The following is a 27,121-nucleotide window of genomic DNA, read 5'->3' on the forward strand; positions in this document are numbered from 1 at the left end:
GCTCCTTCCTCCAGGCATTTTAACTCCTGAGATGTAGGATCTGTGGATGTCACAGGAAACATGGCTGCAATTCAAGGTCACAAATTACTTTATAACCCTTTCACCTCACACATCGCTGGAAGATTGGAGGTTAACAGTGTAGCTGATGTCACAGATGCTTTGTAGGAGGACAGTTGTGAGAACAGGTGGGAGGGAGCTGCTTTCAGAGTCACACACAGCGAGGTCAGGTGAGATGAGACAATATAAATGGAAGAGTGCAGCCCTGTCGCCTACTTACGGAGTATCCAGACTGCAGATGATGTAGAAGGCCGTGTATGAATGCTGGTACACCTGAGAGAAAAGGCAGCAGGAAAAGATTCACTTTAAATCACTTAACATGAAAACAGCCATCAGTTTCACCCTGATATATTGACAAAAACTGAATTATTTATTTCTGTCATTTAGTACAAATCAATGTGGATTTCACATGTAAAAAGAAAAAAAGAATGCCTTCAAAATATAGTTGACATAACAATATTGCTATAGATTCCTTTATCTGGTTCATATTTGTGCACAGGTCCATTACATACCAAGACCTGGCTACAGAGATGTACAGATGTACTTTAGGGTGTGTCAGTACATTATGACATCACTGTTAGGTGTAAAAAGCCTTGATACTTTCAATCAGAGACTTACTCCTAAATGTAACAGCAACATCATGCTGTGTGATTTAAGACAGCATGCCAGCATCGCGGAAGCAAAAGACGTGTGAAGGGCGTGATGTTTTACACAACTGCTTCTGCCTCTAGTGTGAAGTATGACTTAATGTGGCAGCAGTGCTTTCTGAACAACACCAGTGGCATAACATGGCAATTATAATCTTTAACCATTTCTGTTACATGGCGGCCGAAGATAAAGAGCTCCCAGATCTCATTGTTTTCCCATTTTGCAGACATTTTTGGGTGCTGATCTGCTCCTTTGAGTTAGCTGCTAACTGCCAACAGCTGCTTTTGGTTCACACACATAACACAACGTCAAAACGTTACATCTGTCCTATCCGTGGTCCCGTCCTGCTGGCTATCTTGCTTACACAGACAGAGTTTCTGTGCTGTCTTAAATACGAGACAACTTTGTACCCCGCAATTTTACAATCATGTCATTGATTTGTGTAAAAGGAGCTTATTACTCTCAGCATGAACATATTTGGCTTTCTCCTATTTAAGCTACTATGGATTTCATTGGATTTTAATTCTACAAAAACATACAACACTATACACACTAGTGTTTTTTTATTTTTTATATTGTTGCTGATGTCCATCGGTATGTTCAGCTTGCATTAAATAATGTTGTTGACAAACTTTCTCTAAACTGCTCTTTGTTAAAGACGACTGTTGAAATGTGCTTGGTCAATGCTGTTTGATTATGGTCATGCCAATAAATCTAACTTGGATTGAACTGACTTGACTTTACTTGAATTGAACTGAATTAAATTGAATCAAATGAAAAAAACTAAAAATAAATCCCCAGCACTCACCTTTCATCTTTGAAATCTTAACCGCCACAACAACTGCACGTTACAAATATCATGTGAGCTACAAATGCAGAACGTATGAAGTCACTGCCAACTAGAGACACATTCAAATTCAAATGGAGGACCGTTTGTTTGTGTGTTAGTACGCAAACACTGTGTTTGTCGTGAACTCCTGTGATCCATGCAACATGTTATAGAGATGAGGTGTGCGACACCAGCGAGCATCTGCTGGTGAGTGAGTGCGTGCTGCTACAGCGAGCGTCGAGCAGGAATGACTGTCATCTATCAAGGTGATGGAGGTTTGGATGGAATAATAAATGCAAACAAATGCAGCGCAACACACACGGCATCTCTGGTGTGTCGTAATATTTTCTATTCATCTCAGGCAATAACACAAGGTTATATCTCTCCCAGCATCTCTCACACACTAACAATAGGCGCAAACTCTCCACAGTGACTCAGTGGTGGAGCAGAACGAAGTAAACACACACACATCGGCTTGCAAAATGATTCAATATATCTGATCTACCTACATTAGGAGCTGAAATGCTTTGATGCATATCAAGGTGCTCGCAGAGCTCATGTCTTCATGGGACACTTTATTCAGAATGGCGCAGAAATGATAAATTCCCAGCCAATGCTTCCTGTTCCCAGATCCTGTTTCTCTCCCTGCGAGCCCGTTTCAGCGCCGAGGGGTTTGTTTGTGTTTCTGCCTCCCTCGCGACAGTTCCACTCGGCTGTGCTGGCCCCCGCTGCCGCCATTGCTGACAGGCAGTGGTGTGCGACAGGCCTTCACACCTCGCCATGATTACTTTCCCCTCCCTGCCTCCTTCCTCTCTCACCCTGCCTTCGCTGCACTGAAAGCATATACACCCCACCCTCCCCTGTGGAGGCGGCTGACATATTTGGCTGTCAGTTTGCTAATTCAAAAAACAAGCAAACAAATGAGAAGCTCACCGGTGCAACGTTGTAGGCCAGCAGCACATGCTTCATGTCAGGAGACACCTCATACTTGCTGGCTTTGTACATTTCCTGAGAGGCAAAGGCAGATGTAAGAGAAGGGGGGAAAAAAGACAAAAAGATGAGACCTTTAACCATGCGTGGTACTTTTTCATTAAACCAGTCTTTAAATGACTGCGTTTGACGGATTGCTCGGGTCCTGAAGCAAATGGGAGTTGCATTAATCTTTGCACCACGGCTTGGAGATTTGATGGCGGGCATAATGTTGTGTGTCGTCACCAGAGCCGCCGCTGCAGCACTGATGCTACATCTCCATCGCCATGTTTCTCCCAACAAAGCCATGCCCCAAGTTTCAACTATGCAGTTCACATTTCACAGCAATAATGGATCATTTGATTAAGCTTTGTAATAAAAAAAGAGCTTTGGGTGCTTTGATTTGCTGACACTGTGAGAAAACTTTTAATTTAATTCATGGGCAGCCATGGTCAGTTCTCCAGTCCTCTGACTGCGAGAAAGTAAAGAGAAAAAAAGAAGATGATAAAAGACTTACAAACTTCTTGTTATGCACCAAGATGGTCTTTTCATTAGTGTCGACGTTGAACTTGATGACGTCGCCATCACGATTGCGGTATAACAGCTCATCACCTGCAAAGAGAGGGAGACAATGGAGAGTTTGATTACAGATACTTCTGAATGCATCATGTAATTTCATCATTAACACTCTACAGACATACAAAGACATTAATCTCTTGGCTCAATTCCAATACACCCCTTGTCTCTATCACCACCCCTGCATATTCCATGTTCTCCTTTAGGGGTACAGTGAAGTTTAAGGGCTACAGTTCCCTACAAACAGAGGTGTTATAAGAAAATCATCGATAAGATGGATGCACAAGCAACAAAAGACCACCACCTAATTAAATGCATGGATGCAGGATTTTAAAAAAGGCTAATTTATTGATAATGATAACCCTTTTAAGTTGCAAACTTAATTTTGTTGAATTTCATTGACATAATAATGTTGATAATTGCCTGAACTTATTTTTTTGTAAAATTTAAACTCAAATTTGTGTGTTAATCAATTTAAAATAAAATCCAAGTTGTAGTAACCTTAAGAAAAACCCTTAATAATGTAACTTTTCTTCACCTTCAGTTCAGGATTTCAAGTCCATTCTTCTGACCACTTAACATGCAGGCAGTTAAGACTGTGTTAAGGACCTGCAGCCCAAACAACTTGGACACAAGGGACATCTACTTCCTTAAAAACTTGCGTTTTGCTATCAATTTTAAGTAAGCACTGCTTAAACATTTGATTAGAGAAGACAAGGTAATCCCCCATTACAAAAATGAGACAGACGAAGTCACAGTAACATTTGACCACCAAAATTGAGTCAGTTTGTACAGATATGAGGAAACAAAAAGAGAATGACCTTGCCTTTTGACTACTGACTACCAAAATCTAATCAGTTCATCCTTGAGTCAAGGATGCAAACTTTGAAGAAAATCAAATGTTAAATTCAAATTCACCCTCTTTGACGGCATATGACACCCAAATACCCAACCCCAAGAGTCGAGCAGCAAAGCTGCTACACCTGTTACTGATTCTCTTATATCAGTACAGACTAGCATGTCGCTGTGGTTATACCAGTTTTGCCATAGTTGTGTCTACTTTTGTAACTGTCATCCAGTGACTACCAACACTGTAACTGTTCAGTAACTCTGTGGCAATCGAAAACGAGAGTAAGAAATTGTGTGGAACCAATGACCACACATTCAAAACATGTATAATTATATTGCCCTTTCATAAAAAGACAAACCAGTATTCTCTACTTCTTGTGGGTCAGACAAATGAGTCAAAACAAATAGATCCGCACACCATGTAGCTCCCGTTAGAAGGGTTTTACTGCTGTGTAAAGGTTCGAGCACCAGCCTCTTCCTCAGACAAATGGGCACACACACACTCACTGACCTTTAACAGTCAGAGCACAAGAGGGCAATAATTAAGGCCCTTACACAGAAATCCTATAACACCAGACACTCGACATGCAGAGGACAAATTAACACAGTGACAAGAGACAGTGAGAGCATGAGATCACTTAGTATTACTGAGAGAGTTACGAACTTGGCCCTCCGCTGTAGCCCCATGTCCAATATGTCAGTATAAAAACAGGCATTTAATTGCCCGCATATTCATTCTGTACAAAAAGTGGCACTAGAAATTAAAATCCTATTTTCAAAACAAATTATTTACCCTTCAAAAATCTTACATAATAGCTGCTGGCTTGATAGAGAAAGCAAATATTCAATGTTAATGGAGGTATTAGCTGTTAAGCATTGACGATATAATCAAATTTTAGTGGATGCTTTTTATCTATTACCTTTTTAATATCAAAGGCATATTAAATTAGGTTTTTTAAAGGGTTATTAAATCTCTTGGCAAAAAAAATATAACTTTTATCAACAAGTGCAGCAGTTATTAATTGGTTACTAAGTGGTATGAGTACGTGTGGTGGATTTAAATATAAAGGCAGGATTGTCATCACAATTTTGGCTTCAGCAATATATCAAACTTTATCGTTTTTTGGGGGGGGTTTTTGCAGCCTTGTTATTGTTGAGGGTATGTCCAATCAAGTGCTCCCGATTCAATCACAAACTGTCTGGTCGGTAACAGCCTTTGCTTCAAGCACTGTCTGATTGAACACTTTTAGTTTCCCAAACACAGCTGCAGCTGCAGGTCCGTCTGCAGGCCACCTGTCAGTGAACTGGAATATTTATTGTCAGAAAAACATCCAAAATGATTTTAAAATCAGAATGTGCTGAGTGTATAAAATGTGTAAAATACAAAAAATATGTGTGACGCTGCAGTGTACAGCAGATATATACATAAATAAAGAATAACAATATAAACATTATATTATATGCAATGTGTGCAACATGTTAGCCTCCATTCAAGAGTTTTATTGCACGTTTAAATAATTCAATTGAGGATTGCTGTGGTTGAACTATTGCACCAAATATTGCACTTAAGAAAATGATCCTAAAAATCTGTCAACCTGCCAGAGGATCTGAGAGGAGCTGGAAATATTAATACTTTTTAACATAAACAACAAGTTTATGGTTTATATTTATTCTGCTTACAAGATCCATTGTTGAGATACCTTTGTGCTTATTTCCTTTGTTGTTATTGTTTTTTTTCATCAGTCAAACTTTGAATTGCATTGCATTTGTTTGAAAAATGCTATATAGTAAATTAAATTTGATTACCATTTCCCAACAAAGCTCACATACTTGAAAGAAGTCAGAAGAGCTCAGAGAAAAACACCAAAACACATATCTCTCTTTAAAGGAAAAATTATGAGTTGATGTACAGCGCAACCTCATCAGTTATAAAAAAGGAGGTAATTTTGGATTTTCATGAATTCATGGTCCTTTTTGCAATGTAAAAAAACAAGAAAACATATTTTGCCCCAGAGTAAATGCTCAATTTAACAAAAGTTCTCAAGAATGTGAACTATTCTATGTCATATAGAAAACGTACAGCTTTCAATATGCCTCCATACAAAAGCTTCGAGCGCAAACACAGCGAGTCCGGGCCAATGGAGGGAAGCTCTGAAGGGAGCCATTATTTGAAAGATGTATGAAAGTTCACACAGCTCCTCATCCATCAGGCTTTTATCAGGGAAGGATAAGTTTAATACAGCAACTGCCCCCTTTCACCTTCAATCTATCTGCGCTCCGCTGTCTTATTGCTTTAGTGATCCATAGGCGCATGAGCAACCACTCCATTTGGCGAGGTAATTAGAACCCAGAGATTGTTATGCAGAGTGCTCGCTATCTGCTAGCATATCTAATTGTCCATTAGAGGTGACAAAATTACCATCACAATGGCTTTAATTCAGAACGTGCTGGGGAGAGCAGTTTCAGACATTTTTAGATTGGCATAGCCAAACGCCCCCTCAACCGCTTTTGTCTCCTTGTTTAAAACCACTGGCATACTAACAAGGGTATAAAATGGACTCCTTCATGGAAATCATGGTGATAAATAAAAGAGGGCTACTTTTTTTCACCCCACCATGCTCCATTATCTGAGTTTGACTCCGTTTGGCATCTTGATAAACGGTCTACTTTTATATATGAAATGGTAATTGCACACGATGGAGCCCGAATGTGTAAAAAAAAAAAAAAAAAAGACAATATGGTGACAAATCGCTGGTCAAAGAGATTGACTGGAGTTCATTTTGCTTCGTGACTTGCTCTGTTTTCACAGTCAGGCTTCATTTTAAAACCCAAAGACCTGCATGTCTTTAAGGCACCTACTTCACCATCTTTATTCCTCGACCGATTCGCTGATCTCCTCCTTTATCCACACGCCCCAAGACACCTCAGATATACCTCAGATCTCGCAAATCCTTCCCATCACTGCCCTCTTATAAGCCCTCCTGCTGAGTTCATCATTTTAGACCTTATCATCCCTTCTTCACCCCTCCAACTCTTTGTTTTCTGCTCTTTCAAAGACCGAGAGCCATCTATTCTTTCACAGTACCCAAGGCATTATGTCTTCCCTTCAATCCATCTCTTTCTAGCTCTCTCTCTTTCTCTTTCCTCTCTACTTTCGCTCGCTGTGCGTTAGCCCAGGGCGCTGTTTTCTCCTCTGATCTATACCTTTCCACAGCAGTATGTCTTATTAATACAGCCTCCTGCCCTGGGCACAGCCCTAACCCAGCCTCACTCCAGGGAGGCAGAGGAACGGGGGTAAGAGAGGGAGGAAGAGATACAAGGCGACACACTCAAATGAGAGAGAAAGGTAAAAAACACTCTATAATGAGCTTGTATAATTCAACTCCATGGACTTCCCTTTACAGAAAAATATATATGGGACACTGTTGTATTCATGAAATTGCCACATCTATAGGTCAAATTTAGTTTATTAGATTGTAAGTTTTCTTTTTATAGATTTGCGCATCATTTCAGATGATTTTAACACTGTCAGTCACATGGCGCAAGAAACTCGAGCAGTCAGACAAAAGTAAAGGTTGTCAACAAGTCAAGCCGTTATAATGAATATATTCGCTCATTAAAAACACAACCACAATGTAAAAAAACATATCTCTTACCATTAGCTACGGAAACCGGTTTAATGGTCTCCCTGAGGAGAAATGTCTGTCTTTGTTTATGTGATGTAGGCTGTATGGAAGATGCATGTTTATCATGCTTTATCTATTTTGTTTGGAGGTAAAAGTGAAAGTGACCAGTCTAAGTAATAATGCCATTTTCCACGTGAAACTGTGAGCATGTAAAAATGTGACATATTGGTGGGTTAAAAACGAGGAAGTTGGTAAATTGTGGATTTTTACAACAATCAGTTTAGATGATAATTTTACCATTTTCTTCAGGTTTGGCTGACCTCTTATTTTATCAAAACTTGTTTGATTGTCTGACCCAGGGGTTGGCCGCCGTTACTATAGAAAGAACCATTTTCGTAAAAAAAAAAAAAAAAATCTCTGGAAAAAAATATTTGAGCCTTAGAATGAAAGTAACACAGCCAACTAAGTAAAAACTAGCCTATCAATATTATTAATATGTCAAAATGAGCAAAATGTATGACTACAAGGTGGCTGGCAAGGCACTATTACATTCTCTATTTCCCTCCGAATCTTTAGCAGGCCTAGCCAGGGACTCGCGGGACTAGCCACAACTATTAGAGTTTGGCAAAATTTGGAGAAAAGGGCACCAGGCCAGGGGCACCAGACGTATGACATGTGTTTTAGTTATGAAATATAAAATGTTAAAAGACATCACAAGATATCATGATAAATATAGATTTGATTTAATCAGGAGCTGCTATCAATAAACGATGATATCAGTAAAAACCCTTATTGTCTCGAGTGGCGAAACACAAGTGTCATTAGAATTTCACAATAAAGTTGCATCTTAAAGATGATAATATGTGTTGTATAATTTTGGATCACTGATTATTGAACCAATGCATCAATCCAAAATGAAGTATTGTTACACCCCTATATAAGATAAATATTTTTAGAATAGGGAGATAAATCAGTGTAAGCCTCAAACAATGACAAATTAAAATGAAAATGTATGAAGAAATATTCATTTTTAAATTTTTTTTGTCAAAGCCAGAGGGGACCACGAGAGAGCCGCCAATCTGTGGTCTTACTGGTCATGTTTCATCCCATGTTAAAATTATTTTTTAATACCTTTTTTAAACTCACATTATCGAAATGTACTAAATTATCCTTTCACCTGATCGCTCTGATCCCCCACTGCGTCCGTCTCCTCACCTGGGAAACACGATTTTTTGCTCATACTTCAGTGACTTCATTGTGGGCTTCATTAACCATTCAACCAAGCCTTCCTGCCCCATGTGCAATATGACAACTTCATTAGACAGCCAGAACAGGAAAATCGACTTTAGTAGACCCTTGAAGTGAAATTACCTTGTACTGCACTGTATTTGCTCAGAGTTTGGCTTTTTACAATGTTGTTCATTCTTATCCAATCCACTCAACCCTGTCTTTATGGCTCCACTGTAGTCACATCATTCATTACATTCAGTGTCTTCCTGAGTGTGTTTTGTTCCAGTTGAGAGGGTTAAAAAACACTCCAAGGGAGCACAAGAGAGTCTTCGATAGGCATGTTCTGATGGAAGAAGTCATAAAAAGGCTGATTGATTGAATTATTACAGAGAAAAATGCCTTATCACCACAGATTTTTTTCTCTTTTTATTTGTCTCAGAGAATATCAAGAGCACGCATCAAGTCTAAAGTGAATGGAGCAGATTTCTTGGAAATGTCTCTCTCATCTTGAGCATGAAAATAGACACCCATTAGAAAAAAAAATGATTCAAACACCTTAATGTCCAGAACCTAAACATAATGCATCACCATGTGATTACAAAACACACTGCAGTGAAAGAAATAGGTTTTAGCTTCTGCAGGCGATATTACTAGCCTTGAGGTGAAGCAGGGTCGCGGTGTTAAATTCTGGATTTTTCTTGTCGGTTCCAGGTCATTTGTCGGTGCTCAAGGCTGCAGATGATGACTGGTCTGATAAAAGCGACACAAGCTACTGGGGGCAGAATTATGGTGTCTGTCTGTGGCTAAATAAAATGAAGTCTCCAACGCAGTAATGCAGTCTTAAATCTCTGCCACCCATTGGCTCAGATGTGCCGTGAAATATAGGTTCATAAAAAATTCAATAGGAGTTTTAATTAAAATCTCCCCCTTATATATTTCTAGTAATTTACTTCATTCGTGGTTGGTTCTTGAAAGGGAATTCCACATAATAGCTGTATATTTTTCTCTTCTGTTGCGACTGGCAACGGGGCAGAATTTCTATTTCTGACCAACCTGATAAATGAGCATGCGAATAAATGAATGGCAGAGCAAACAAATGAGCAGAAACCTCAAGTATGAACCTGCTAACAAAATATGAAACCACCCAGGGCTACTGCCAACCTGCTGCGGGCCAGTTTTCACAGTGGAAGTCATTTATGTTGATCAGGAATGCCAATCAGTGTGTGCCTGCTGGTTTCATTACTCACCGCCTCTTCTGATTCTGAGTTCACCATTAAGGTTGGAAAAAACATGGCGTGTTGCCCAGTCATTTCTGTTTCATGCTGTTTAACTTCTAAACACAGATAATTTATTTTTTATGTCAGTATTTGGTTTATTTGGACGGTCCACACCTCAAGGCACCAAAGGTCCAAGCAAAGAGCAAACTATTGACCATCAGACCTGCACTCTGTTCAAAGAACTGCCCCCTTCGGACGCAACATCAGGGTCCTGAAAAAAAAAAAAATCAGAAAACCTCTTTCATATAGATGACTCGAGTACCTTTGATGCTCCAGTCTCCTAAAGTCAAAAGAAAACCACCAAAAACAATTAAATTCACTTCTTAATATGAAGTACAAAGCCCACCATAACACAGCTGCTAGCAATCCCTTTTGACTTTCAGAGGACCTACGATGCTCATTTCCTATTAGACAAAAGTTAAATTAAACACTTTACTTTGTCCACACTGTCCCAAAAAGCTCAATCTGCTCTGACTGGTCTGCGTTTCCATGTCCTCTGGATCTCAGCATTTCTGCAGGTTTGGCTAAATGGTAAAATTACAAAACCCTTAAAAGCCGCTTCAAAATATTCTTGTCTTGCTGTCATGCTTGTTGTGTATCAACACTGTGGGCTGGTTTAGGCAGTAAAAGTGGGTGGTTAGGGTTTGGGTGGTGGTTAGAGTTAGGGAAAGATGATGGTTTGGGTTAAATTTATTTTTCTTTTTGAAGTTAGAGTCATCATCTAAACATGACCTCTGCATCATCACTGCAGCAGGGGAATGACTGTAATGGAGAATAGTTGTACTTTATATCATAAAAAAATCACTTAAAAAATTGGGGGAAAATTAACAACATCTGTGACTGAGATTACTGACTTAGTTTCTCTAACTTTAGCATCTAGCTACATGTAGCGGTGTGCTTGCAGCCACACAACAGAGTATAGCTACACTTTCTGCATGAAAAAAGTTTCAAAACAATTAAATGGTTTAATGGTTTGTCAATGCTGTGGTTAGATCAGGCACAGAAAGGAGCTGATGATCGCTTAGAACATGAAACGTGAAATCTTAGCGCAGACTTTGTAAACTTGGGGTTAGCATCAAGGCACAACCTCTGTATAATACTTTAAAGACGAGTAGTGGCACTTTCTAACTTTAAAAAAAAGAAGTGATTTTTTAAAAATATTTTTGCCTTTTATTATGTTTTCTTCTTCAAAAAAAAAATACAAAATGACAACATTTATCAGAGCCAGAAACTTCAAAAACAAATTTCTGATGGCCCTTGAACACATCGTGTGTTATCATACAGGTTTGTGATACAGATTTCCAGGACTTTTTCCAAAATTTTCAGTGTGTGTCTTGTTTTCCAAAACTTTTCTTGGTTTGAAAATTGCTTTTCACAAATTCTGCAACTTCTATGGTTTTTCACGACCGTACAAACTCTGTCAAAATTGAAAACCACTTAAAGCCCCCAGAACACTGTGATTCGCCAAGACACACTGTCTGATGCAGTCCGGCCATATATTTATGTCTATTACCCCTGAAAGCAGTTCAGTAGAGAATTGGCTAAACATTAATTCCTAAAAAACTCACCCATTGCCCATCTAACTCCATATTCCCTCCGTGATGACTCCCACAGGAGCACACAAGTGTTCTCAGAAACCCTCCATCAACCTGCTGAAATAAAACCCATGTGCTTTTTGTAACCTGTAACCTCAATTTACAATTAATCCTCAAGTCATTGTGTCATTGATTTGACTCACTGCCTCTGAGGTGACGGTCATTTCGTCAGTGCCAGCTGTTCATATTCTCCTCATAAATCTACCGTCTCTGTCGCTGCTTAATTTACAATCCACAGTCCTTTAGCTCCCACTTTTCCCTCTCTCTCTCTCTGTGTGTGTGTGTGTGTGTGTTACTGTAGCAGTAGTATGTTTCCTTATACTCACAACCAATCACAAAACTTTCAAAGGCTCTGTTTCTGCTCCTAGTAATTGAGATCATTAGAGAGGACAGCGCACATAAAATGACAATTATAACAATAATAATAATGACATTAAACACCACAGCGGTGATTAGACTCTTGTTTGGCCAACAGGAAATGTTCAATATTATTATCCCAGCGCTCCAAGGAGATACCTCTCCGGTCAAAATACTTTTTGAATTATTTGTAAAAGTCATTCAGAATTTCCAAACCACGTGGATTCTTAAAGAAAAATAAAAGGAATACACAGAGCATAAACGAAGGGGCTGTAGAATCGCTGTAGCTAAATTATCGAGCAGGCCTCTTGCTGTGAAGGGATGCTCGCGGCCTTTCCGCTGTGTTACACAAACACAGTTAAGCTAAGAATCCTTAGTGATAAGACGGCTAAAGTGAATTCGGAGGATTGTAAGTCCATTTCACGGCTCAGATGTGAATGCCGTGTGCAGCGGGCATTGTCGGGATGTGGATTGTAGACTTTCTGGATATTCATCTGCAGCAGAGCTGTGTCTGTCTAAAGCATACAGTGGAAGCTGCTGCAGAAATATTACATCATGCAGTGACTGCATTTATGCCAGAACAAAATCTTCTGCATGCAGAGTTGAGAAACTACAAGTATATCACAAACAGAACTCAGGGTAAAAGTTAGCACTATTTCCAGAAAAGAAGACAAAACAACCCCTATGTGTGTGTGTGTTTGCGTCTAGCATGAGCAAGCATATGTCTATTTTTCTGTGTGTAGTTTACTTCTGTTGTTAATTAACACCATTCCTGTTTTCTCCCCTCTTTGCAGGCAGAGAAAGACAGCACAACAGGTGCTTCTTCTGCAGGTTTATGTGGGATTGTGGTGCTGTGGGACGAAACTGGCAGGCTGTAATATTTTGCTAATGGATGAAAATAGTATTACTCCTGCGCCTACAATAATAGTAGCAACTGTAACTGGAATTACCACCTCATGGCTGTAGGCCTCCACCAACTAGTCAAGTTTACATCCATGTCTATCCAAATAATACATGTATTGAAGACTTGGAAGGAATTTAATGACAGGTATAAATATGCTACTCTTAACCATGCAAATTACATTACATAAAGTGTACTTTAGTGTACTTTAGTTTTCTACAAAGCCTTCTTTAAAATTTTAATCAATGAAGCAGAACTTCCTGAATATACTGCATATCTAAACACAAACAGCAGTACAAGAACTCAGCTTAAATACTTAAAAATGCAGTCTAGTTATGAAAAATATTATTTAAATGAAGAGCTATCTGATCAAAGACTCACTAAAATATACTACAAATCTGTCCAGACACTTAATGCTGATCTTTGGTAGTACCCAGCCCTGGTATTCAAAGCTCACAGATTTGAATTTCCTGTTAATTTTGGGGCTTAGTGAAAGGGTTTAAGCTCTGATTCTAACACTCACATAACCAGTTGAAGATCTGCAGACGGGGCATTTCAAAATCTTAAAGAATTGCCAGTGAAATCCCTGGAAAGTCATGTTTTCTGTTTAGCTCTTGACCTTGTAACTGCAGAAAGACTCGGCAGAGAGAGTTCTTGAAACTGATACCTAAATGATATGGAGTATAAAGAGTCTGTACTATTTAACAGTGAAGTCTTGAATTACATTTCAGTGAATTCAAGACTTCACTGCGTTGCCCAAAAAAAAAAGGAGTGCATTTAGTCCCTACTTGAAATTCTAATCAAAAGCTTGAGAATTCTGGGGTTCTTTGGGAAAAGAGGCAAGACGATACAGTAATCAAGACGTGAATCATAACAGGAAGCGTGATTTCCTCTGTGTCATTTTGGATTCTTAAATGGAACAAATCATGAATGATATGGCTGTTTTTTTTCAGTTTTGGTTGCTAAAAAACTTGGATCAAAGATAACATCCAGCTCTTCAGATGTTGCCTCGACGTTAGCAGCTAAGGAGCTATGAGACTGCTGAATTTGTCATGAGACGCACTGAAGCATAATTCCAAAGTTGGCTTCCCGTCCTCAGCTCTGCATCAGATGCAGATATTTCCATCCCTCCCTTGGTATTAAAAACACTGAACAACATCAGTATATTGTGACAGCCTGTTTCTGTCAAAAGACTAGCTGTCGCGCCACTTTCGGCTGCGTTCTGGAGGTTGAAAGGGACGACAAAATGGGAGTTTGTGCCGAGACAGCCTCTCAGATTAAGCATCAGTCATGCTTGCGGAAGAACTGGGCCATCTCTAAAGGGGATATTTGCACCTGCTGCTTCATATAATGTTACCATTTTACAAAAGCTGATTGTCTGTGACACCGCTGGATGCGAGCAGTGAGTGTATGGGCTAATTTGATATGTCTCATTGGTAAGAAAAAGATCCATTGCAGAACTCCATTAACAAATGGCATCCACATCATTACTCATGTTGTGTCATGGGAGCACAGCTATGAAAAGTCAATAAGGGAGTGAGACAACTGGCTAATCATCTCCAAAGTGACTGCTTTACATAAACATTAGAGATGAGAGGTCGTGCATCATTCAGAAACAAGGTAATGCTCCGGCATGCACGCACCAGCGTACGCAAACAGACAAAACAAACCCCTCTCACTTATCTAAATCACAGACTCTTTCAATGTCATAACACCTTTAAGGCAGTCGCACTCAGTCCGAGCGCTTTGCAAATGGCTCCCTCTTCAGCATATTTAACAAACATCAACAAGACGAGAGGCATCCTGGAGGGGCAAACAAGAAGCGTGGCTATTAAAATGGCAAGCAGCTGCTCAGAGCGCCCGGGTTCAGTCCCACAGGGCTGGCTTCACCTTGGCGGTGCGGGGATGATGTTGATGCTGTGTCTGATTCAGATGGAGCGGTAAAAAACAGGCGTGTGCTAGATAACAGCAGTGCCTGCTAACTGTGCAATTACCAAACCGGGGAGACGTATAGTGATGGCTTCACAACACGATGGGAATACTGATGCAGGGTGAAGTAGTTAATACGGCTTGTGTAAGATACATCAGTGAATTGACCCTTTGAAACCCGGGCAAATTTGACTTGATTGCTTTCAAAAACATGGAAGGAAGGCTAAGAGCAACTGATAAGGAAATTACACAAAAATTAGCAAGAAAAAGTACAAGAATTTTTTCTTTTTTATATATACTCTTTATTTAGAGTTTGTAATCCCTTACAGTAGTTACTTCACAAAAGTACAGAAACACCCCATCCCATAAATCCCAACACCCCAACAAATAATAATCACAATAAAAGAATAAAAAAGAATAAAAACAACATTAACAGTAATAATAATATATTTGGTTAAGAAATTGAAATAACGGAAAGTACAAGAAAATTACCAAAAAATTAGCACACACACACACACAACAAAACAAACAAAAAACTCAAAAAGAAAATTACCTAAAAAAAATCTAAAACAATAAAAAAAAAGTTGCTCACCCCCCCCCATGTTTTACAAAGAACTCAAAGTAATTTGCTCGTGGTCCAAAGGTTTAAAGGATAATTTTAGTTTATTACAAGTTTGGTTGATTTTGTCGCTTTCTGGCTTGTTTGCAAACTGGCAGTTTGCAAACAAGCCAGATAATAAACCATTTCACTTAAAGTGTAAATAGAGGTGTTTTTTTCTGTACCTGGCCACCCGCTAGGATCTCCTGAGAAAGCGAAGGCCTATTTTACAGCTTAATTTACAAAGGATGTGTGTCAACCAAAACAAGAAGAAGAAAGCACTTTTTGCTTTTCCATAGAGAGCTCCGGTACAATCGTATCAGTTTCAGAAGCTCTGTAATCCAGCCTTGAACTGTTGTTTTAATGTGTGTTTTTTTTTTGTTTTGTTTGTTTTTTTTTGAGAATTCGTAAAATATATCCAGTTATAAATCCAACACTCGATGTCTTCTATGATTATTTATCCATTTTTCTATGTTAGCAGACTCTGAGCTTCCACTGCACAAATAAATAATGAGCGGCCGTCATGTTTTTGGAATAAAATCTACCACCTAAAACTGGCCAAATAAGGTCTTCCCACTAGAGGCTCATTCAGTTAGTCAAACTGGGTCACTGACGCTGACCTCATTTGACCTTACATAAAAATGATCAATAATTTAGGGAAAAATAGTATCTGATCTGAGCGAGCAGAGTGAGGTGTCACAACTGGATTTGGTGGAGAAACAGTTGGATCGGTGCATCTTTACAAACATCCTGGTACTTGTAATGATACTGCACTGCATAGGAAAACTACAGAAAGTATGACAGGCACAAGTTAAAACACTAAGATTCTGGTTCATTTCCAAATAAATGTGGCTAAAGTCAGCTTTACAACAGCCCCCTCTCTGCACTGACACAGTGGAAGGGACTGTGCAAAGGCCTCCAGTAAAATAAATATAAGAAATTAAAAAATGCAGGGTTTTATAGCAAAATAAGTTTGACAAACTTTTGCTGTAGCGTCGTGCAATGTCCTTTGGGAGATCCTGTAAAAAAGAAATCTGCCAGGATTGTTCCGTTATGACCCTGAGGTCAATTTTTTTGCAGTGACAGAAGATAAAATTGTTGCTTCACAATAATGCACCTATTATTCAAACTGGCCTTTATGGATCCTATTTCATCACCTCACTGGAACCTGAAGCAACATAACCGTTGCATTTCCAGTACAGGGCTGTCTTCAGTCTGAATGCCTTTTAAAAACCCATGTGATTGCTTTACTGCTCAAGGTTCTTGCTCTGTCTGACTTCTATTCAGAAATGTTGCGACATGGCTGGATCTTCGTAAGTAAGTTGAGGACAATCATATTTCCCATAAGTATAATAGCTAAAACTACTTAAATGAATCCAAACTTTTAATAAACCCAAATTATCCTCTAAAAAATGATGATCCATGGGCTGCACAGGCAGGGAGCACAGTCTCTGCACCTAATGATACTCAAGTACAGTATATATCTGAGTTAATGCTGTTGGACAAGACGTGAGGAAGCAATTTTTCCTGGTAAAAATAGCCTAATATATGATCATTAGGATTCTTCAGGTTATATTCAGTCTGTCTCCAGGGAATTGATTGATATGTGGAGACAGCCGGGGGAAGAGAAAACATAAAACCGGGCTCAATTAGGTATAAAAAAAAAAAAAAAATTCAATTTCAGCTCCCGACCAGGGAAGCCATTACTGCAAATCCTATAGACAGCCCTGAAAGCATGCAGGTTGGTCGAGCACCGGGTCTAGTAAAAATGACACTCTAACGAAGTCGAAATAATCAGCTGATGGATCTCTCTCCCTCTTTCTCCCCCTTTCTCTCCTCCTTGTCAGCTGTGTCTAATGATACACTAAAAATACCTCTAGATCAAGGATGGTACTGTCAACAGCACAAAAGGGAAGAGATGAAAGAGCCGACTGCTTTCTAATGACAAGTCTTGTTTCATGGCAGCTGCTGCTGTATGTATGGATTATTACAAAGCTGTTTTCTCTACAGTATCTGTCTTTTCTTTGTGTATATTATATAACAGTCTTATAGGTTAAAGGGAAAGTTCAGTTTTTATAAAGCGAGGTTATGTGGGGTATTTCTCCATAGTTAGTGTATTACATACACTCTGTCAGCACAACCACAGTTTGGAAAAGCAGTCATAACTCCAGTTCCTCATCTATGCTCTCCTTAAAGCCACCAGACTCCACTGGAAAAAATACATACATTTTAGCTTGCTATACCTAGCAGCTGCTGGTCTACACTGCCTCAATCAGTTGGTTAATTTGTGTTATTTTGTGATTTTTGTGAATACGAACCAACTCTTTTAATGCCAAAGTCACAAGATAACACAAACAAAACAATCACTGAGGCAGTGATGGACAAAATATATATATAAGAGTTTCACATTTGCATCGTAAATCACTGTCTGATATTAAGGTAAAACAATAAAAATATTCTTAAAAAAGCATGCACTTTAACTGATATTGATTTTTTTGGTTGGAGTGTTTTTTTATGCGGCTAAAATACATTTTGTTGCGTGACGACTGAAATCCACAGCATGTAAACCCAACTCTAAAAGATCTGAACTCTTCCTTTAAGGGAATATTCTAAGTAAATAATAACCACAATTCATGCTAATGATCTTATGCAATTAAACTGCTCTGTTCTGTTTGAGCCTTTGCTGAGAACACAACAGATGTTACCTTCCAGATGTGTACAGTATTAATGCAGTTTGTGATGTTCACAAAGGCTCGTTCAGGCGTGGTCGATTTGTTTACAGCCTTTTGTGGGTCACAGATAGGAACTGCGACAAATCAGCCGCATGAGAGACGTCTCATCCTCAAGCACATATGGGGACCTGTAGCTAAAACAAACACTGAGATCACGCCGTTACCCGGCTCATCATCCAGAGGAATGCCATCTTCCTGTCACTAATGTAATAAATACGGGTTTTCAGCTCTCTAATTACAGCCGATAGCAGAGGGGGAGGCTTTGCAATTTCAGGATGCGAGATTTAACAGCTGCGGCGCTTCTAAGAGCCATCTTAGATGCTGTGATTGGAGGAGACAGCTTCGTTGTGCACGAGAGAAGACAAAATCCACCTCATTAATCCTTCAGCTGTACCGATCCCTCACATCTTGGTACTGTGATCATTCTCTTCAATGCGGCTCTGAGACATGTGAGGCTGCGTCAAGTTGCTGTTTTACCTTGATGCAAAATAAAGTATATAATTTTCTCTCATTGGCTCCCTGTGGGGCTGTCAGTGTTTATACTGTGACAGCGCCCGCTGTTTAAGAACAAGAAATTGGCAGTGATGAATTGTAACAACAGCAGCATCCACACACTGTCATTGATCACAGAAAAATGAGGGTTGTGGTTGTAGGTAATTGGTTAGCTATTGAAGCATATGGAATAAATCGTTTGGAAGAATGTCAGAAACGAAGAACACACACACACACACACACACACACACACACACACACACAATGTACAGCAACACACAGTTTTGTAAAGACAAGAGAAGAGACAGATGGAAGAACAAACATTTTGCTATGTTTGCTGTTTGAATTGTGGTGTTATCCGCATCTATTTTTGTCATTTGTTATTGAACTAAAAACAGAAAAATATCACTAGTAGCAATATTCTTGGTTTAAGAACTGTAATTGTAAAGGATATTAGATCAGAAAGTTCAAGAAGTGCAACATTATTGCCAATTACAATTTATGAAATATCTTCCAGGTGTGTTGTTTTGGAGGCATTTGAGGTTTTGAAGCTGAACTGAGGTATTTTTTGTGTATTCTTCATGTAACTCTGTTTCCTGCTTCTCAAAGTGTTGGAACAGATTGGTTGTGCTATTTTATGTTGTTATCACAACATGTTTTTGTTTTGCTATAACAGATCTGCTCATTTCCATCTAAAATACAACACAGCTGATGTCAGTTCTTTTGAAGGACCGATATATCCTCAGCGTAGCTCTCATTTCCTCTGTTTTAAGAGAATCTTCTTCCTTTGTCCTTTAAGAACAGACAGTTTTGCCTTTTGTGAAATAGAGTTTTAAAGTTGCCTATTAAAGCCTAACTTTGGCATTTTTCAACCTGGACCCAAGTTTACCATATTCTGTGTCAAAGTGACTAATGGGAACAACAATTTTTAAAATTGTTCTTAATGACAGTTTGTTATTGTGACCACGTCTCGCTCAAGGTAAAGTTTCACTCTAAAATTTAATGAAGTGACATATAGCACAAAAAGGTGGAAACATTAGATAGAGAAGAAGAGCGGGGTGCAGGTAATAGTTTGCTGTGTTGGCGTAAAGTGAGCAAAGCTTAATGTTACCTAAAAGATTTTCAATGCCGTGGCTGAATATTTAGCTGAGTATGACAATGTGAAAAACTGCAAGATTTCAGAATGAGATGTCTTCAGCGAGACTTGGACAAAACTTAACGGAGCAAGTGAGAGAAAAATGTTTACTTTCTCTGTAATGTCCTTCTAATGTCCTCCTTTCTTAATGTAAGATACTCATATGAACAATCTGAGTGACAAAAACAAGCACTTTTAGTGGATATAAATTGACTGCAAAATTGCCCCAGGAAACAACGTATAGACTCAAACAGCAGTAATCGCTCGTAGTCATTACTTGTGACCAAAAAAGAAGTATGTGTATTTATCTGCACACTCTGCCCTCTACCTGAATTTCCTTACTTTATTTGTACCTCACAGCACTCAGGTAAAGTTGGGGCTTTATGAAAAGGCTGCCAAAACATAAACAGCAGGCATCTATGAGATGCACTGCTGAAAAAATGCAAAAGTAGTGAGGTGAAACAAGAGTTAATCTGAGGTGGCTTTTACTTTCAGTGGCGAGTGTGTCTCTAAAAAGAAAATGGACAACGCCTGTTCACTCTTAAAAAATGTAAATAACTGGGAGGCAGAGAAATAAGGGACACTTATTGATCATGTGTTGTTAGATTAAGACATTGGCATGACATGGATACTAAGTATTAGCAGTATTACCCTTCTCTTGCTTTTCCCAAAATCTGGCAGGACAACACCAGAGAAAAATATCTGATTCTCGCTTTATGTGTAAGTAAGAAACATTAGAACGACCAATCAGCACACTTGTTCAAATCCAGGCATAATTCAATAAACTGTGCAACCTTGAATGTAACAGGATTACTTACTGCTTATCCATTTGGCATTCGGGTCGTGAACCTTGAAGTCTTTTCTGAAGAGGTCTGCAACAGTCACCTTGCCCTTGAGAGCCAGACCGTCATCCTCACCTGCAAAGTAAACAACCACAACATTAGCACAAAGAAAACTGAGCAGCTCCTTGTGTATGAATCAGAGCAAAGCACTCAACATTTCACACTTTTCACACAAATTCTTCTTTTCATAACATCCTGCAGTAAACAGAGCAGTAAAAAAGCTTTATGAGCTTAATAAAACCTCACATCATGCAGGTATGAAACACTGGAATTTGCCGATAATGTCTCTTCAAATGAGAGGAAGGTTGTAGAAAATTATATAAAACAAGACAAAAATGATGTTCACTTCCATGTCTTGAAAGTCATCCTCAGTAGCCAATCTGAGATTAAGAGCAAAATGCAAAAATGTACCGTCATTCCAAGTTCAGTTTGGATTTGAGTTTACAGACATCCTTTTTCGTACAGTAGCACTGTTCAAAGATTTACTGCCACATAATATCTCAACACTATAACTAAAGCATAATGTATGAGGCACATTAAAAATCAGTGTATCAAAGTGAGTCAAAGAGTTAGAGTGAAATATTATCAGAAATATTAAGTTTGTGAGATTTTTTTTGTAATTCCATCTCACTACCTTATTATTGGGTTGGTTTGGGGTTGGGGGTGGATTTTATTTTTCACTGTTAAAATGATACTTTTATTTAATGGTACACACATTTAAATATAATATTTATTTTTATGCTCAACTCATTTTATCGAGTTTGTTATGGCTTTAGACTTTTCAAGCAAATTCACTATTGCAGGGAAACTTCCAATGTTGCAATAAGATGAAGTGTGTTGCAGCGCTCCTATGATCTTAACCGTCTGGTCTAAACTGGTCACAGAATTCAGTCAGAGCGATTCGAGTCCGAACGATGATAAGAATCATTTTCTTTCTTTTTTCTGAGAACAAAAGCTGTAATATTATAGAACGTCCTCACCTAAACAACTGCGTCTTAATGTTTTTTTTCTGCAGGCTGAAAGTGTTCACCTTTAAAAGAATAAAGAGCATAGCTGAGACAGAAATAAAACACGAGCAAAGTAACAAAGCAGAGCATCACTGTAACTCCCGCAGGCCTTTGATTAAGACCAGCGCGGCTTCTGATCATCAGACCAGACAAACGTATTTACAGCACATGCCTCCTGCAATTCATTTCAGCTTAATTTCATCCATCAATGCTCATCATATCATCTTCCGCTACATAATATGAATCGTTTTACCTCCATATACGTGGCGGGAGGATAAACGGCAAAAGACAATACAACAGGAGCTTCTTTGTGAGAGCATTCTCACGCTCAAGTTCCATCTTTAACACTGAATTCAAAACATTTTTTGAGGGATTCATTCTCCTGCACACTTTGACAAGACGTGGCAGTTGACGGACACGTTGGTATGAGGATCAAAGACGTGATATTTTAGCTACAGGACTGTCTTTAATGTGTGATGTTTGATTCCCCTGGTAAGCCTGCCAGTGTCCAGGCTGCGGCTGTCATCGCATATCTAAGGTAACTTTTTTTTTCTTTTCTTTTTTGGCTGCAATGGCAGCAGAAATATTTGTTCTTTTATTACACAAGCATGCAATTGAGAAAAGGTCAGTATTCTGCAATAAAAAGAGAGCCTTACAGTACATTTCTCCAGTATTGTTGTTTTACAGTATGTATAATGTTACTTACAACAGGAAGGAACTGCAGTTCGTATTACACTTTTAATGCTTTTCATTATTATGGAAAGAAAAAATGTTTATAGTGTCTGAGCATTTATACTTAGCATGTTTTTCCTCCTCTTTCTCTATTTAAATAAGATTAACTAACTAATGCCTCAATTTCATGTGTCTCTGTTATCACCACTGGGACTGCAATGATTGTTAGTAACAGTAATATTTATCTATATTCATCTGAAAAAATGTTCCAAAAATTTCTTGATGAAAAGATGAAAAGAATAGAATCAGTAAGGAAAAAGTGAAAAAGCATGAAGTTATAGTAGTGATTTATAGAATTACAATTACAGAAACTAACAAAAACAAACACAAACAAACAGACACTGGACAACATAAATAGTCAATATCAGAGTGGTGTTTTGCTTTATTTTCACTATCTTGACAACCAGATCTGGTGGTAAAAAAAGTTATGAAACTCTTTTCTTTGCGAGGTTGAAAAGCCCGAGCATCAGCGAACACACTACTTTGTGACCCTCCACATTTTGTCTATTGAAACCAGAAATAATGAAAATGCTTTTAGGTGAGTTTGAGGATCCATAAGGTGGGATGTCTTTTGATTATTCAGCGGCAGAGAAACCTCTGAAACCGAACAATCAAAAGACCACACTGGTGTTTTTAGCAGGCAGTGAAATATAATTGCATACACTTTACATTAAAAAAATAATCATACAACACTCTCTGTTCTCAGACTGATGAAAGCTTTTTCTACTACCCAGGCAGCCACTGATTTCACTCCATGTAAGTAAAGCATTGAATCTATTAAAGCTATAATCAAGTGACAGGGACATGAAATCTGTGATATGGCTGTCTGGTAATGTGGAGGAAAATGTGGCTTGTTTCAAACCTTTTACATGATGCATTCAAGTGCTCAAGAGTGTCTCTGATGTCAGTGATTTAGAGTCAGTAACACTATATTCACAATAAACAAAGGTGCAATGTAAGTTTGAAAGCTTTTTTCAATAAAAAGGATAATGTTTGGCGAACACATTTAAACTCACAGACACCGAAGCTTCTCACAAGCACATATATTTCCATCATTAAAGAGGTATCTAAGCGACTTGGGCTTACCATGTCCCTTATTGTGTTGTCATAGCAACTGTTTTATAAATGGCCTTCATATAAAACCTTCAGAGTGACAGATCACCTATAGTATCTCAATAAAAGTTGATTTGAATACTGTACTGACAGTAAACACAAGGGACAAGGCTCTAAAGACGAAATGAAAAGATGCATTAGTCAACCTGCAAAACTGTGATGGCTCAACAAGATTAAGAACACCATTAGTTTTGCAGGTACTTTGTCTTAAAACAAAGCATTAGTCCACTTAAGACTTCAGTAGACCAAAACTTGTTTCATGATTTTGAAAGAAGTGAGAAACACTTTAGACTAGAGGTTCTGATTCTGAACACTGCCACTTACTCAGTGATTTCAGCATAAGGTCTCAAAGCCAGAAGCCACCTTTTGCAGCTGTATGATACACCAAAACAGCATCAGGTGAGAACTCAGGTGGACAGAACCATTCGTGGTGTTACTGTACGCTTCTGGATGAGCAGATAGCACCTGCTGTAGCAGCATCACAGACAGACGGCATCAGTTAAGTTTTGAGATGGAACATATTGAGTCTGCATGATACGGCACTGTATGACACAAAGTCAAAACGCTGCTGGTAACAATGTCACAAAAGGAGCAGGAATGTCCCTATAAAGCAGGCCATAGGGGTGGTGGATGGATCCAACAAAACTTGGACTTTCATGTAGGAGTCTGGTGTTTGCTTCCTGTCTGAATGTGATTTTGTACTTTTATTGCCCAAACTTAAAAGCTCGCTTTTGTAGCATAACTGCACCATGTGATTTTGTTGATATCCTGAAGTCATTGGCAGCATCCCGCAAAATCAACATCTGACACAGGATACCCACAGCGTAATATGTAGATGCAGAAGTCCACTGACAAAGCGACAATATGTGACGACTTGGGATGAGAACTTGTTGGACTGACTGAACAACATTACCATCCCAATGGCCAGACCAAAGAGATGCTAAAAAGAGAACGGGCAAAATCAAGCCAAGCACAGAATGTTTTATGTAGCCGGTTAAAGGAAGGACCATCACAAACATGTCATATCCATAAAAACGACTGACTATTTATATGGTCATATTACACTCATATTTGCAAACCACTATAGCCTGAGACTGATCAAACTTTGGCTCAACATAAATAATGCATGTTAGTAATGGATATACTCAGGGCGGCCGGACTGGCCATCTAGCAGACTGGAAACATTCCCAGTGGGCCGATGTGCCTTTTGGGCACACAACTATCTTTATCTTCAGCCTGTCAAAATAAATGCAGTTCTGCGCGTGTGTGTTTAAGTGCCTGTGAATGTGATGGTCAGTGCTGACTGCACAAGTTACATAAGGGGAAAAGATAGAGGGTCAGATATTCTGTATATATATTTATATATATATTTATATAACAGTATATATATATATATACACATATATGAGTATTTAAGTTACAAGAGGTGCTGAAATTAGACAGTTATGGGTCAGTAGATCATTTTAAATGAATGCTAGATCCTCCAACATTTAAGTCAATACAATGATCTGTGCCCATTGTTCTGCTTAATTCTATTGTGCATTTCAAATGATCGGTGTCCTCACTATGGAAGATGTTAAAATTCACTCCTTCTGTACTGCAGGAAAGGTTAATTACAGGGGGCCTCATGTGTGCGTTACAGTGCTGAATAGATGCCAAGACTGCCTCAGATAATTCAGCAGTAAGAGGTGGCAGCAACCTCAAAAGCAATGGTTGCTATCTGCCATAAAATATAAATAAGAAGAAGCAACTATGCATGATTGAAGCAGCATGTACCATGGCATTTCCACCATGAATTGAAGCAGAAAGGGCTCAAATTCACCAGAATGCAGAAAATTAAGCAGTCAGCTCTCAAAATTGGGAAGATCCCTCAACCTCACATTTAATATGCTGAAATAAAAACAACCTATGACTTATTATGATGTGAAACATATAATTCATTTGTGTGGTCGATTGTGACGGTCCGATCTGGGCCAAAACACCGGGGCCGATTCCAGTCCAACTAACACAGAAGTAAACAGAGGGAGGAACTTCTGAAACCTGCACCATTAAGACAGACGTCCTCCGACTGCATAACGCCACTGAACCACAAAGACGAGCTCCAAATGTTTCTGCAGCAAAAGCCTAACTGTGACCACGTCCCCTAATTTTAATCTGACACACGCTTTGATCTGCCCGTCGCAGCTGTCGCAGAAATCATCTTTAGAGAGCAGACGGATGGAAGGAGGGGAGGTTCAGACAGAGTCTGGCGACATAAAGTGACACTAAACATCTTCCTCTTGTCATGTAAACACCATCACATTACACAGTGTTGAAAAAAGGGTTAGTTTAATGTCAGCCTTCGGATCAATGTGAGATCTCAACAACTAGATGTGATCTGAAATCTTACTTCAGAAAAGTAACACCAAAGAGCAACATTCACACTTCAGTGACAGCCACATCTCTCAAGAGGATCTGAAATATCAATAACACATCAAAAGTTCTGTCATCCACAAAGTCTTGACACCTTGTGTGCATTTCAACTTCAGGCAACTGAAATACACTTGAACAGCACGTAGGGCTGCTATCAAGAATTCTTTAATTAACTAATTAATCATTTAGTGAGAAACGGGAAAAATGACTCGCATAGGTCAAAAAGTCGTTGGATATTTTTTTATTAATCATTAATTTTTTATGAATCAATTATTCCAAGCGGTTCAAAATGTTTGCACTAGTGGAAAGTAACCAAGTACATTTACTCAAGTATTGTACTTAAGTGCAATATCTTCTTGAGTATTCCTTCTTTTCCTGCAACTTTATACTTATATTTCGATTTTGATATTGCATTTTTACCTCACTAAATATACAGTTACTATTCACATTAAGATTGTAAACAGAAAATATTAAATTATATTGAATAACTACACATTGCTATAGAAACTAGTTAACACTGCACACTTTTGAGCATCATTGAAATGATCCCCATATATTAAAATATTAGTAATAATCTGAAAACATTATATAAAATACAGTAATACGATACGTGATGGGCCATTTTAATACTTAATGTACATTTTATTGCTAATATTTCTGTGTTCGTATTCATATAATCACCTTTGCCTATAAAAATCTAATCAATTCATTTTAGACTAAAAGTAGAAGTTTGCGCATGTTGCTCTAGTTACATGCTTACATTTAGCCCTCTGAACTGCTGTGGTACTAAAATTTAGCAAATTGCATTCATGATCCCTCATTATGAGGTGCACATCGATTATTTGTGAGACATTTACTTAAAGAATAACTTTTAGCTTTTCAGATAGTTGCTTTTCTATAGCTGAAGAAGCAAAGCCAATTTGCATAGCACCTTTAACGGCGCGGTAATTCAAAGTGTTTTACACAAGGCATAAAACGGAATTATGACAAGATATAAAAGTAGTACGAGGCATTATAAAAAGTCTCATAAACAGAGTTGGAAAAAAATAACCATAAAGTGGAGCTAAAATAAATAAATCAGAGTAAAAGAAATAAAATTGGAGCACAAGAAGTAAAACTATGCAGTATTTTTCACATTTTACTCTCCTTTTACAACTTTTCTTAGGAAATAAACACTTTTATGAAACAAAATTGTATTTTTATTCCTCATACAGT

At 38.5% G+C, this 27,121-nt stretch overlaps 1 protein-coding gene across 1 annotated transcript in view; it reads right to left on the bottom strand.

Annotated features, from left to right (window-relative positions):
- Nucleotides 1-27,121, bottom strand: part of dpp6a (dipeptidyl-peptidase 6a) — a 114,445-nt gene that overhangs the window by 38,476 nt on the left and 48,848 nt on the right. Inside the window, exons 3-6 of the mRNA XM_042510414.1 lie at nucleotides 20,619-20,717; nucleotides 3,021-3,115; nucleotides 2,468-2,542; nucleotides 278-330 (exon numbers count right to left, since the gene is read on the bottom strand). Of these exons, the coding sequence (XP_042366348.1) occupies nucleotides 278-330; nucleotides 2,468-2,542; nucleotides 3,021-3,115; nucleotides 20,619-20,717 (322 nt within the window). The remainder of the gene's footprint in view (nucleotides 1-277; nucleotides 331-2,467; nucleotides 2,543-3,020; nucleotides 3,116-20,618; nucleotides 20,718-27,121) is intronic.

The sequence above is a fragment of the Plectropomus leopardus genome, chromosome 21, assembly GCF_008729295.1.
Source record: "Plectropomus leopardus isolate mb chromosome 21, YSFRI_Pleo_2.0, whole genome shotgun sequence".
NCBI classification, from domain to species: Eukaryota; Metazoa; Chordata; class Actinopteri; order Perciformes; family Serranidae; genus Plectropomus; species Plectropomus leopardus.